General features: G+C 36.0%; 1 protein-coding gene across 4 annotated transcripts in view; it reads right to left on the bottom strand.

Moving 5' to 3' along the window:
- The window catches only part of LOC126826992 (kazrin), a 112,183-nt gene that overhangs the window by 5,720 nt on the left and 90,913 nt on the right, over window positions 1-15,550 (bottom strand). For all 4 annotated transcript variants that reach the window (XM_050556146.2, XM_050556144.2, XM_050556147.2 and 1 more), the window contains exons 3-12: window positions 14,809-15,027; window positions 12,232-12,392; window positions 11,103-11,249; window positions 9,249-9,402; window positions 8,245-8,448; window positions 7,193-7,383; window positions 5,847-5,959; window positions 4,717-4,951; window positions 3,721-3,822; window positions 3,029-3,195 (exon numbers count right to left, since the gene is read on the bottom strand). In XM_050556146.2, the coding sequence (XP_050412103.2) occupies window positions 3,029-3,195; window positions 3,721-3,822; window positions 4,717-4,951; window positions 5,847-5,959; window positions 7,193-7,383; window positions 8,245-8,448; window positions 9,249-9,402; window positions 11,103-11,249; window positions 12,232-12,392; window positions 14,809-15,027 (1,693 nt within the window). The remainder of the gene's footprint in view (window positions 1-3,028; window positions 3,196-3,720; window positions 3,823-4,716; window positions 4,952-5,846; window positions 5,960-7,192; window positions 7,384-8,244; window positions 8,449-9,248; window positions 9,403-11,102; window positions 11,250-12,231; window positions 12,393-14,808; window positions 15,028-15,550) is intronic.

Genomic DNA, 15,550 nt, shown 5'->3' with positions numbered 1-15,550 from the left:
TGGGCTAATGAAGACGGGCATATGCCATACAGTGTGCTATGAGGGAAATTTTGCCCGGGCAGCGGCACTTTCGCCTACTCTTATATCGAATTCCAACTGCCAAGGGATCTTTTACATGCATTTTCGTATCATTCGAAAGACTAGACAGCTGTCCTTGTCAGGCCCTCTGTTCTGCACCACTGACAAGGGGAAACCACGTCAGAAAATCCAGATGAACCAATTCGGCCAATGCAGGGATCGAAAACCCGACCTCCAGGTTAGCAAGTCAGCATCTTAAGCACCTAGACACCGTGGCTCTCTTAATTTATTTGGATGATGTTTACAAGAGTATTCACTCAAAGCTATTTAACTTTGAAACTGTCGCCTAAATAAACGAGAAGCTGTTTTCTATAGATATGTGATATAGTTTATTGCTCTATCCAGTTACTAAATACCCCTAAAAGATTAATAAATAATTAGTTAATTATCTTTTTAGTAAATTACTTTTATGGACTTAATAAATCAAACAGGTTTTCACTCAACATATGAAAGCTAAACACTACACATAAATTTATTCACACATATCTAATCTGTGTATTTGAGTTAATTATCTGATTCGATTACAAGACAAATTTGAAGAGCCCCAGAGAAGAACGATCTAAGTCACTTGTATAAGCTTTTCTGTGGAACAATAAATTTCAGGTAAAAATGTTCTGAGTCACATCAAACCAAGGCCCTTCTGAAATGACCTCCCGGACAAATACGTCCATCATACCCTTTATTTGACCTTAATTTGGCTGAAAAGTGGAAGTCAGTTGTTGTACTGGTAATTATGATTCGTATAAAACATCATTTTGAAGTTGTAATTAAACCCATTCGTTGTTTTCTTCGCGTCAAGCATTCTCGTCCAAAAGTCTGTTTTGGCTTTTATGCGAAAAGACAAAAATGTGACTTAGATCGTTCTTCCCCTGGACTCTTCATTTATTTACAAATTTACGTAGAAGCAACTAAAATAAATAACGTTAAGACAGAAAAACAAATAAAACAAGCCAACAATGAGGCTGATGTCCCCCGCCTTTATCACAAAATATATAGATGACACTTATTAATTACTTGAACATTAATGTAATGAAATGAAAATGAAATGGGGTTTAACATCCTACTGTTCTGCTCCTATACTGGGCTAATGAAGACGGGCATACGCCATACAGTGTGCTATGAGAGAAATTTTGCCCGGGCAGCGCCACTATCGTCTACTCTTATATCGAATTCCAACTGTCAAGGGATCTTTTACGTGCATTCCAATGTATACACGGGACCTCAGTTTTTCATCTCATCCAAATGACTAGACCACTGTCCTTGTCAGGCCCTCCGTTCTGCACCACTGACAAACTTGCCAAATGAACATCAACACCATGTTTGAACATTTCCAGTATGAAAAACTAACCATGTCGTGCCTGGCGCCGTCCCGAGTGGGCCAAATTGGCACAGTACTCAGTACAGCATGCTTAAGTTTGACCTGCTTACACTACAAAAAAATTAACCATACTGTGCCTGGCATGGTTAAAATTTGTAATGTAAACAGGGTTCATGTTTGAACATTTCCAAAATGTGTGACAGACAGACCCATGTTAATAGTCCTCTGCTATCTCCAAAAGGCAAGAGACAACCTCAAAAACCCATTATACAAATTATAATTTCCAATAACTAATAACTAAAACTTAAAATAAATATCTACAAAAACTGAACCAGAAAATAATATATACTTATAACTAAATAAAGATATACGGTTAACATAATACATGAAATAGTCATGACGATATTTCTACCTTAATATGTTCATTCCAGCTAAATACACTCTGTTGATAAAATTAGTTATATTAGTATTTTAAACTTCTAAATATTAAAGATTCATTGCGTTATTTTACCGCAATAGGAATCTGCTGTAAACTACAATAGGAATCTACTGTAATCTACAATATCGAGAAAGAAGAATCTTTAATTCAGTTCAAAAATGGTTTTGATTTATCCAAGCTGGCAGATTATCTAACAGGGTGATATTTTCGTTTTATTTTCTTAATTACACTGTATCATTTTATCGTGTATATTAGCATTAATTTCTTTCACATACATTCAATATCAAATCTTCGTTAAAAAATTCATAAAAATTCATTTAAATCACCCAAAATCAAATTTGTACTTGTGGCTAGTTTAAAGCTGACTGATTAATTTTGATAATGAGTGTCCAATTTACAAGTATTTAATTTCCTGACCACTGTTCAATAATTAATCATTATACATCAATAATCAATTGGGTTGTTTATTTTTTAACAGTGATCGAGAAATTAAACGCTTGTAAATTGGACACTCATTATCAAAGCTGAATGGTCAGCTTTAAACTGGACACAAGTACAAATTAGCTGATTTTTGGTGATTTTAAACGATTTTTACAAATTTTTAGGCAGATTTGATATTGAATGAATGTGAAAGAAATTAGTGCTAGATACACAAGATTAAAAGATAACCAGGTTATGGGGATTAAACGTTAAATAATCAATCTTGAGAACACATATTAGCGCGAGATTAAGCCGTGCGAAATTCTATATCCTAGCGAAAAATGCAAATGATGCAATGGGACTTTAATATACTAATCATAATTTCATTCCTGTCAAAAAATTAAAAATTAAAAAAAATCCATTACAGCAGTAACCTTTTTCCCCCCTCACAATGAGTTGTAAGCGTCTGGTTATAAGAACATTTTAAACAGTGGATTACTGGCTTCGGATACATCACCCTACATGTACCATTGAATAAGACAGGTGGTCGAGTAGTCAAACGTGCGCTTTAGATCGTAAGGTCTGTCACTGAGTAAAGTGATGTGGTTTCGATCCGCTGTTTATACATGACAAGGAGTAGGGTCGTGGGTTTTCTCTGGGTCTTCCGGTTTCCTCCCACTGCTAAAGACCCCTACGTGCAAGCGAATTATTCAAATAAAATTTTATGTTTGAGTAGACGTTAACCATGAATAAGACAAAAGTGAATTATCTACCTTGCTGGTTTTATTAAAGAATCCAGTTCAGTATTGAGATGACGACGGATAAATGATTTAGCGGGTGGAATGCCCAGTGCTGTTGCTAGGGTGTCTGATGTAAATGAAGGCTCTAAAACCATTAAAGCACCATGGATACCACTCTCTTTTAAATTATCAGCATATTCCTAAAAACATGAAAACATAATATTAAATATGGTGAAATGAAATGAATGGGCTTTTATTCATTCTATACTTAATAAAAAAAACATGGTAATTTTTACGATTTTTTACGTTTTGTCTTATCTAATGACAGTCAGTTTTTTCTATGAATTGTCAGATATTCTCCTCTCACAGTCTCATACAACAACTTTTTTTTCTTCGAGGGTATTATCAGTGAGTAAAAATTCAACCATGTATCTGTTATCGCTCGTTACTTCAGTAAATCATGTTTTCCATATTTTGCATCACTTCCTGTTTCTTCAAATCTTCGTTATGCATCTATCGTAGTAATGATTTCTGTGTTAAAATTATATTTGGAACGTGTTTAACCAGTTCTATCACATATGTAATAATGGCTGACACCAATATTGTTATATTATCAATTATGTTATTCTTCAAAATTGTGTATGGTCATTTTTTACGAGGGCACTGTCAATGGAAAGACAAGCTGTTTATTCGTCTTTCTATATTTATGTTTTAAAATGACCTACCCCTAAATCTATAGATTTGATCCAGCTTATGATTCTTTTATTGGACCAAACTAAAGGATCTGCTGCTGCCTCTTCACAAGCTGTTCTTCGTTCTGCTAAAACCTTTAATATATAAACACATTATTGTAGAAATATCTTTTCTCTTAATTAAAAATTGGAGAATGGCAATTCATTAGTAATTTCTGTCTTAAAAGAAATAGATTGTTGCCATGATGTGGGTTTTATTAAACTAGAGTGGGTACTAGTAATTACAAATGAAATAATTAAACATGCAGGAATCGAGACATTGAATATGAAAAATTTTCCTCGAAAGTGGCACTACAGCAACCTACTCTTTGATTTCCAGCAGACAGGGGATCTTTAACGTGCTGTTAATGGTATGCATGACTATCTATCCGAATGACTACTGTTACTGGTATGCATGACTATCTATCCGAAACACTCCTGTTAATGGTATGCATGACTATCTATCCGAATGACTATTGTCGCTACAGTCAAAAGTTTTGTCAAATAATTCGGGCGAGTTAAAAAATAATATGCAAGAAAAATCTGATTCAAAAGAAGCAAAAAAACGAGTTTCGTTCAATATGCGCGATATGTCCTTTTAACTTCCCACTAACAAATTCCTACTTTACTGCATCGACTGTGCTAATGAAGACTGGTATATGATGGAAATTTTACCCTGAACAGCGGCACCATGACCTACATTTATTTCAAATGTCAAGAATTTGTTTACGCGCATGCCAATGTGTACATGGCAACTCAGTTTTTCATCCTATCTGAAGGACTAGACACTGTCTCTCGTCAGACCCTTTGTCTGACAAGGGAACTTCTCAGCCAACACTGGGAACGAACATGAGATCTCCTGGTTAGCGAGAGTGTGTTACTCGCTGATCCCCTGCGGCACCCTGACAGAAAATAAAAGAATGTAACATAAACTCCTACCCAGCCCTTAAAACAGTGAATAACGTCTGCTTGACTCCTGATTGGCCTTACCTCTCTATCATAACCCAGACGTCTCAACAATTCCACACCATGAAGAATACTCGCTTGATGACATTTACGATGCATATCAAAATATTTCTCTAAATCCTTTTTATTTAGCGTGTTGAGTGTCCGACCATCGACTAGATGTGATTCAAATATGGCTGTATATTGTGGTAAGCCCAGGTCAGGCAGCCATCGGTGAGAAACCCACGTATGATCTACTGAATCAGCCTTAGGAAATTTCCTAAAATGTAAAAAAGAAACAAAATGAAATGATGTTAAACCTTTTACTGTTCTGCACCACTCAGACTAATAAAGACAGATATATGCCATGAGGGGGGTTGGATGGCTGAATGGTTAGCGTGTGCGCACTGTATGATAAGGTCGGTCAGTTAATTAACTGGCGTAGTTTCGATTCCCTGGTTGTGCGTGACAAGGAGTAGGGTAACCTGTCCAACCTCGTGTACACAGGAACTTAAAATTTTTGAACCATCCGAAGAACTAACCACTGTTCCTTTCCAGACTCTCCATCCTACACCACTGACAAGCCGAAACGAAGGGTAGAACATCCTGAGGAACTTTCTTGAGCAGCATCCAAACTAAACCCCACACCTCTCGGTTAGTATTAAAAATGAAATGAAATGGGGTTTAACATCCTACTGTTCTGCTCCGACTGGGCTAATGAAGACAGGCATACGCAATACAGTGTGCTATGAGGAAAATTTTGCCTGGGCAGTGACACTATGGCCTACTCTTATATCGAATTCCAACTGCTAAGGGATCTTTTACGTGCACGCCAATGTGTACATGTGACCTCGGTTTTTCTTCCCATCCAAACAACTAGACAGCTGTCCTTGTCAGGCCCTCTGTTCTGTACCACAGACAACCCCTGGTTAGTGGGCCAGTGCCTGAGTAACTAAGCCATTTGAAAGTTATGAAAAGAGCGAGAGAAAGAAATGGGGTTTAACGTCCACTCGACACAAACTAGATCGTTTCGGGACTAACACATGGTTCAATTTTATTTCAATCATTCGCTCGCGCGTAGGGGTCTTTAGCAGTGGGAGGAAACCGGAGGACCCGGAGAAAACCCACGAGGTTGGACAGGCGACCATACTCGAAAGTTATGACTGAAAGCTTACACTTCAACTGGATCTCTCTGTTCGTCAATAGCCAGACGTAACTTGCGTCTGTGTAAAATATTTACAACATTCAAGGCGTTGTTTAACTCGGAATCACTCAAACCAAGTAACACCTACAAACAGAAACAAGACAACTTTTATACAATCAATCATTCTATAAGAGGGGAATTATGGAAGATTAGATAAAGAGCTGGGATTATGATGAAAATTTCAGTCAAATTGCTCCACTCTGAACTGAATTATAGGCCTAGTCTTGATCATCATTACTGAAGTCGGTACGATAAAAAACATCGTCTCAATTACCAATTTTGGAATAAATCATCAATGATTCAAATCCAGTGAAAATCCGACACATAAGATGGCATCGAGAGTTGATTATTGTCTTTGTATGTTAATTAATAGTTTATATAACATTTCAGGCCTAAAGACAGACCTGCAATAGACAGATTTAGCTCTTGCATAATGTATGTTGAAGAATAAATTCAAGGAATAAAGTCTAATGTCTTGTCAGCTAAAAACATCTGTCATATTGCGAGAAACAGAGAGATGGGGTTTAACATCCTCTTAACTAGGTCATTTCGGAATTATTGAGACAGACACATAGTAATTCTGGTTACTATGGTTACATTAGTTAGGATAATTTTTTACTAGACAACAGTAAGTGTTACTCTCATTGTTCCATGTTGTTGTAGGTTATATCACAGACAAGTTATCTTGTGTTAGTATATTCATGGCAGGACTGTTTCCTGTGGAAGGAAACCGGAGTACCAGGAGTATACTCATGATCGTGGTTGAGAAGGTGCCTCTCCAAGAGACACCAGTTGACCAACCAGCTAGAGTTTCAAAGTGTGACACTCTAGACCAGTGATTCTCAACCCGTGTGCCGCGAGATCTTCCAAAGTGTTCCACAAAATTTGGAATGACACACTAAGAAAATGCGAAAAACCAGTGATCCCAATTGAGTATTCACTGGTGTCTACTGATAAGTTCATAGCTGTGTTTTTCTTTATTTAGTTTGAGTCATTCTATGTGTCTATGACTAGTCTCTGTCTACGGTTGTATGCCGTCTATGACTTGCCATGTTTTTATTTTGCAAAATACAAATATTTTTCAAATATATTTAGCCAGATGTGCTGCTATTTTTTCATGTGTTCCGAGGTGTGCCGGTAGAGAACCACTGCTCTAGACCATCCCAACACAATGTGTTAATGGCTGGATCTCGACTGTCCATACGATCATCAAGGAAGACTTTTCTTGTGAGCACAAAACAGAAGGGAAATACAACAAACAGGCTACATTTCTTGAGTCAAATCATTGTCTAAAGAAAATGTTTTTTAGACACTCACCTTGCCACTTTTAATATTTTCTGCACACATTTTACCGTACATGGGCATACTAAGAGATGTTTCTAACCAAGCTAAAACATGATTAGCTTTCCAATTGGACATATGTACACCCTTAACCTGTTCCAATATTTGTAATTTTTCCTGGTAATTCTCCTGACTTAATAAAGTTAACTTGGGACACGGACCAGAATCTGAAAAAAAATAATTAAAATTACAGTTTATCATATGCATTCACAGTATGGATTCGGTTTTAACGATCAATTGGAAGATATTAAGACGCGTTAAAAACAGGATAACGCTGTTCCCGAACGTCAATTTGAAATTATGTTTGCATTTACTGCCCACCAATCACATATTCAGTCGTCAATAATTCTAATATATTTCAGCATTATGTAAGATTTAGATTAAGAGTTGTCTGTTCTTTTTATAATAGTTCAAAAATAGATAATGCAAAATGAATATATTGAAAATTTCAGTCAAAGCACTTTATTCTGAGCAAAGTTATGAGTTTGGGAGTTTTGACTATCGATTATCACATTTGAAGCCAGAAAAAAGACCTGCAATAGACAGGTTTAACTCTTGCATAATATATGTTTAAATGTTTAAATATACATTATGCAAGAGCTAAATCTGCCAATTGTAGGTCTTTCATTAGGCCTGAACTGTTATAAAAAACATTAATTAGACATTAATTAACTTTTCCAAACCATAATCAACTCTAGATGGCATCTTATGTGTCAGATTTTCATTGGATTTGAATTTGATCTGCTAATGGATAATCAAGACTATGTTTTTTATAGTACCAACTTTAGTAATGATGATAGAGGCTAGGCTTAAAATTTAAAAGCTAATATTTTGGTTCAGAATGGATCAATTTGACTGAAATTTCCAGTATACATTATCTAGTTTTTAACTATTATAGTGAGAACTGCCAGCTCTTTATGTAATCTTCCATAATCCCCATTTAACTAAGAATTTAACCATGGACGTCAACTGGATCTTCATGGGAAATATTAGATACTAACAACATTTTTTTTATGACACTAACTCACCTTCAGGATCTAAGCTTTCATTGTTAGTCATAGCTATAGACCGCCTTGTACGACCACGAGTAAAAACTCGTGATAAAGAACCAAAGCTTTTCCGCTTCTTTTTATTTTTAACATCTGCTTCATGATAGTCATGACTTGTATTAAACCATTTCATTAACGGTGTTAGCGAATCTTTACGGTCTGTGTTCGGCGTACTTGTTGAAACTAAAATAAAATTAATAAATCACACGTTATTAAAAGTAAACCATGTTATTAAAAAGTAAATCACATGTTATTAAAAATAAAACACATAATTAAAAGTAAATCACATGTTATCAAAAGTAAATCACATGTTACTAAAAGTAAATCACATGTTATCAAAAGTAAATTACATGTTATTAAAAGTAAATCACATGTTATCAAAAGTAAATCACATGTTATTAAAAGTAAATCACATGTTATTAAAAGTAAATCACATTATAAAAAGTAAATAACTTCACTAAAACAATAACATGCAACGATACACGCCAAACTCATCACTCGTTAGAAATCAAGGCTTTTGATCCAATCCATTTTAATGATCACTGATATATCTTAAAACTTAAAGGAACATTTGTTCATCTTGTTCATCTATGTGTACAACCCACAGGTGCTTGTAACTGGAAAAACTCTTTCAAAAATAACCTGAAGCTGAGGCCAAGTATCATGTCTAAAATCTATAATTTTCCTATTCACATAAGCAAGATACATGTAATCACATCAGTTCCGAATAAGTTGTCTAAAACCGTTTCTCAATCAGTCAATAAATAATAAAGACTAAAGATAAAGTCCAGGTATAAAACATTTGTTGTAATAAAGGTAACGACCAGGTATCAAGGGTATGTCGTAATAAATGTAAAGTCTAGGTATAATAAAGTTAAAATTCAGGTATCACATGTATGTTGTAATAAAGGTATCACATGTATGTTGTAATAAAGGTAAAGTCCTGGTATGTTGTAATAAAGGTAAGAAAGTAAACTATTTACCTGTAAAGTTTTTATTAGTTGAAGGTGGAGGTGATTCATATGGTGGTAAATCATCATTTGTTATATTAGTTGCCACGGTAATACTATCTAACGTAGTTGTTGTATCAGATAAATTCACTGATTTATTAACACTGGCTACTGTACTTTCCTTAATCTATAAATAGAATAATATATTCAGATGATGTAAACATTCCAGCAACAACTATAAGTGTTGACTTAAATAGTTTGATGGGGTTTCTTTTTAATCCAATTCGGGGGCCACAGTGGCTAGGTGGGTAAGACGCTGGCTCGCTAGCCTGGAGGTTGGGTGGTCGATCCCTGCATTGGCTGAGAAAGTTCATCAAGATTTTCCGGCGTGGGTCCCCCTTATTAGTGATGCAGGACGGAGGGCCTGACAAGGACAGCTTTGTTAATCGTTCAAATGGGATGAAAAACAGAGGTCCCCTGTACACATTGGCGTGCACGTAAAAGATCCCTTGGCAGTTGGAATTCGATATAAGAGTACGCAGTAGCAAAATTTCCCTCATAGCAAACTGTATGGCATATGCCCATCTTCATTAGCCCAGTTCGGAACAGAACAGTAGGATGTTAAACCCCATTTCATTTCATTTCATTTGCACTTTTCTACAAGGCTGAGCCAAACCTCTTTTCATTATTCTTTTCGATTTTGTTTCCTTAATTAAATAATCAATTTGAGTACATTCTAGCGCGCACAAAGCATGAAAATTAAATATTATAAAATAAATCCTGTGGGATAGGCGACTAATTTTTTAAGCACTTGTGATACATTATGGGAGATTAGATAAAGAGCTGGCAATTCTCACTATAATAGTTAAAAACTAGATAATGTAAAGGCAATTTTCTGAAAATTTCAGTCAAATTGATCCACTATGAACCAAGATTTTAGCGATTGAATATTGGGGCTAGCCTCGATCATCATTACTAAAGTCGGTAGGATAAAAAACAGTCTCGATTATTCATTTTTTGATTTAATTATGAATGGACGTCGGACAGCAAATCGGAACGTAATCCAATAAACATCACAGGCTAGCGATGCCATCAAGAGTTGATTATGGTCTGGATAAGTTAATTAATGTCTAATTAATAATTTAGATAACATTTCAGACCTTATGAAAGACCTACAATAGGCAGATGTAGCTCTTGCATAATGTATGTTTAAAATGTGATGGGAATTGTGGACTTAATCGGGTAAAAAACTTCTAAATTAAAAGGGAGCCATAAGGGGGCCACAGTAGATCACTAACTAGGAGGTCTCTGGATTAATCCCAGAGTTGACCAAAAAAGTTCCAGTCTTGTTTCCCCCTTGTCAGAGGTAAAGGATGGAGGGCCTGGCAAGGAGCGGTGTCCCATAGTTTGGTTGGGATAAAAAAAAGTTTGAGGTCCAGTCAAGCCCTTCGTTGAGGTGCGTGTGAAAAAGAACCCTTGCCAGTAAGAATTTAGTGAAGGGGATGGAGGAAACACTGCTATTATTCAGAGAGAAGGATGGGTTTAACATCTAGGTCATTTCGGGACTAACATATGATCCTTTTTTATTTCAATAATTCCCTTGTGCGTAGGGTTCTTTAGCAGTGGAAGGAAACCGAAGGACCCGGAGAAAAGCCACCAGGATGGACAGGTGACACTACTCCTTGTCACGCATATGCAGGGAATCGAAACCATGCCACTTGACTCAATGACAGACCTTATGATGCAACGAGCATGCATTAATCATTCGGCCACCCAACCCACCACACTGTATGGTGTATACCAGAATCCATTAGCTTGGTTAGTGCAGTAAAATAAGACTTTAGCCTCAATATCATTTCATGAGTAATTAAAAACTGTGAAACTTACCTCAACAATGTCTGCCTCAAGTTGTTTGATCTGTTGATCTTTAGAATCAAGCTGTGCTCGTAGAAGTACCACCCTTTCAGCCGATTCTCTAGCTTTCTTGATTATCTCCCATTTCTCTCGTTCAGATTCTTCCTTCTCTAAAACCAGCTGTGAAAAAAACAAAACAAGAAATACAATCACGTTATTTAATGTTGATATTTAGAGAGGTTTACAATGAATGGTACATCAGCATCAACTGGGCTATATTAAACATATATTATGCAAGAGCTAAATGTGTCTATTGCAGGTCTTTCTTTAGGCCTGAAATGTTTTCTAAATTATTAATTAGACATTACTTAACTTATCCAGACCATAATCAACTCTCGATGTCAACGCTTGCCTGCGATATCTATTGGATTATGATCCGATTTGCTGCTTAACTTTCATTCCTGATTTAATCATTAAATGGATAATCAAGACTATGTTTTTCATCCATACCGACTTTAGTAATATGATCGATGCGAGGTCGAAATTTCAATCACTTAATTCTCGGTTCATAGTGGATCAATCTGATTGAAATTTTCAGCAAATTCTCTTTACATTATCTACTGTTTAACTACTTTAGTAAGAACTGCCAGCTCTTTATCTAATCTCCAATAATGTATCTTTAAGCTAAAAGTTTACAGTGAATGAAACGGCACACGAGCATCAAATGGGCTATATCAAGCCAAAAGTTTACAATGAGTGAAATGGTGGTCAACTGGGCTAAATTATGCAAAAAGGTTACAATGAGTGAAATGCTTGTTAATGGTAGGCCAGCATCAACTGGGCTATATTAAGCTAAAAGTTTACAATGAAAGAATCAATCATATTACACACCAGCATCAACTGGGCTATATTTAGCTAAAAGTTTACAATGAATGAATCAATCACATGGCACACCAGCATCAACTGGGCTATGTTTAGCTAAAAGTTTACATTGAATGAATCAATCACATGGCACACCAGCATCAACTGGGCAATATTTAGCTAAAAGTTTAGAATGAATAAATGAATGAAATGGCACATGAGCACCAATTGGGTTATATTTAGCTAAAACTTTAATGTATCAAGATGTTTGTAATAATGTTGAGGGAAAAGGGAAACCAACCTGTTTAATAGTATCATCACTTTCTTGTACTCTTTGTTCATAGTTTCGTATAAAATCACGTAGTTCAGATTCTTTCTCCTCCAGGGTATCGTAAAGTTGTTTTATCTGTTTTAACAGTTCCAACTTTTCACCTTTTAATCTTTTTCTGTCGGCTTTCATAGCTGCAATCAAATATAATAAGATAACTTTAAGCAAAAATGAAAGTTACTCGGAACATATTGTCTAAAAATAGTGCCAGTACTTGTGCAATCTGTTCAAAGTAATAACGCATGATTTACGAATTACGGGGGGGGGGGGGGGGGGGGGGGGGAGTTATACTTCATTGATTAGAAATGAAATGAAAAGAAATGGGGTTTAACGTCCTACTGTTCTGCTCCTATACTGGGCTAATGAAGACGGGCATACGCCATACAGTGTGCTATGAGGGAAATTTTGCCCGGGCAGCAGCACTATCGCCTACTCTTATATCGAATTCCAACTGCCAAGGGATCTTTTACGTGCATTCCAATGTATACACGGGACCTCGGTTTTTCGTCTCATCCGAAGGACTAGACAGCTGTCCTTGTCAGGCCCTCCGTCCTGCATCACTGACAAGGGGGAACCACGCCGGAAAATCTGGATGAACTTTCTCGGCCAATGCAGGGATCGAACACCCGACCTCCAGGCTAGCGAGCCAGCGTCTTACCCACTTAGCCACGTGATCCCCTTCATTGATTCGGGTTGGACAATTATGTCAATAAATGAATTAATCGTAATATGTAAATTTTATTTACAATCATGGTTTTTACCATGATCGTGAGAGAAACCATGTATTCTAGTCAAGAAGTATCTATATTTGTTCTAACAGTTATATATTGGAAGATACTTAACCCGGAAAACTGAGGTCCCGTGTATACATTGGCATGCACGAAAAAGATTCCATTGAAGTTGAAATTTGATATAAGAGTAGGCCATAATGCCGCTGCCCAGGCAAAATTTTCCTCATAGCATACTGTATGGCATATGCCCATCTTCATTAGTCGAGTCAGAGCAGAACAGTAGGACGTTAAACCCCATTTCATTTCATTTCATTTCCCTTATGTTATGTGGTAGTACTGTATGTATAGTGTAGGCATACAAGGTGACTCTGCCCCCCCCCCCCCAAAGAAAAACAGAACCCATAAAATATTTATTAAAACCTACAAAGGTCCAGCAAATTTGATGAAATTTGCTGGACTTAAACATCTATCTGTGTACAATCATTCCCCGAAGTTTCAGTTATGTTTGTGGCTTTGTATAAATGTCATGTTCTTTCCAAAATATACCCCAAATGGCCTCCACAGTGTTTGAGGCAAACTTGCAAATGTCTCGCAAAATTATCAATTACTCGAACACAGGGGATTTCCTGGACCTTTGTAGGACTTAATAAATATTTAATGGGTTCTGTATATTGTTATATAAAACATTCCACTATCATACCAAATAGCTTAATTCAACTGAAAAACTGTGGATGTTCAACTCCTATTTCATTACAGCTTTGCTCAGTAACAAATTGTTTGTCTATATCAGGTAGTCAGTCATTATTAGGTGCAATTTATAACCTTTAACCAGTCATAGCTATACATAATCAACACAATAAGTGCCTCATTTTATTTAAGAAAAACACAGGATGTTTCTAATTTTATATCTAAATTTAACTGTTAACAAGGTTGGTGTACATGTTCGTCGGCTTGTAATCATGAAACATGATGATCTACGGACGTAAAGTTGATATAATTTATCAGTTCTTACATACTACAAACTATTTATAGAAAATTTTAAAATCTTTTAAATTAACATCTTGAATTCATCAAATTTCAATTGATTTGATGAAGGAGGCTTATAAACATGTTCATTGCATACAACATTTCACAACTTCTGCCAAATTCAACAGCTTTCACGTATTAAATACTGTTACACTTCACATGTCAGTAAATTACTGTTTAAAACTTGCGTTTTCTAAAAAAATTATTAAAAAAATCTTGCACGCCGAATGCCTGTAAGGAATATGAATATTTTTTTTTAAATCTAGAAATGTAGAAATTAATTTGATATTTCTAAGCATGTACCTGATGTGATATCATTTGCATGTGTTGTTTGTACCGTTTGACTTGATGCAAAATTTTCATGTTTATTTTTCAAAGTGCCCTCGTCATTTAGATATTCTAAATTTGCGAAAAGAAAAGTTTTAAATGGAACCAGCATGAGAGAGAGAGAGAAAGAGAGAGAGAGAGAGAGAGAGGGGGAGTTAACGTCAACTCGATACATAATAGGCCATTTTGGGACTGACATACGGTTCAATTTTATTTCAATAATTAATTCGCTTGCGCGTAGGGGTCTTTAGCAGTGGAAGGAAACCGGAGGACCTGGAGAAAACCACAAGATTACAAGGCGACCCAACTCCTTGTAACATTCAACCTGGGAATCGAAACCACGGCAGTTGACTCAATGACAGACCTAATGATACAATGCGAACACACTAACCATTCGGCCATCCAACCCCCAATGCATGTGTGGAGGATGATGTATTAGTACACTAAAAGATGTCTGTATACAAACCTTGTAACGCTTCTTTAGCACGATTAAATTCCTGTTTCATTTGAATGAGTTCAAGTTTTAATTCACCGTTACTATGGTGCACATTGTTCGTAGGTTTTTTATTTGAACGAAGTTCCTCAAGTTCTTTTTTCAAACTTTTAACTTCGTTTTCTAGACACATATTATCTTCTTTCACTTTCACAAGCTCCAAATCTTCTTGTGATTTATTTGAAGGGATGACTGTAAAAAAAAACAAAAAAACAAATACCATAAGTTAAGGAATAAAGAACAATATTGATGTCAGCGGTTATCACATGTGATAGAATTGGTTAAACACGTTCCAAATATCATTTTAACATAGAGATCATTGCTACGATAGTTGCGTAATGAAGATTTCAAGAAATGGAAGTGACGAAAAACAAAAGGAAAAGACGAGTTATCCTTCTATAAAACTCACAGTCACACATAACAACTTCTGGTCTTCGAAGGAATTGTTAGTGAGCAGAAATTCGCCCGTGTAACTGTTATCACTCATCACGTAAGTCAGCTAAATAGAAGTATAACTCGTGTTTTCCTTTTGCTTTCAAAATAAAGATGCACCACATACTAGTCCCAAAATATCCAAGTTAGTGTTGAGTGGGTGTTAAATAAAACATATTGCTCTCTCTCCCCACCTCTCTTTCTGATCAAATGACATTTGAGTTAATGATTTTCTTCAATTTTTTGTCTAGCCGTGCGGTACACACAAAAAACCCTACGGGGT

This window comes from Patella vulgata, chromosome 7 (assembly GCF_932274485.2).
Source record: "Patella vulgata chromosome 7, xgPatVulg1.2, whole genome shotgun sequence".
In the NCBI taxonomy this organism is placed as follows: domain Eukaryota; kingdom Metazoa; phylum Mollusca; class Gastropoda; family Patellidae; genus Patella; species Patella vulgata.
This window is presented reverse-complemented; position numbering and strand designations above follow the sequence as displayed.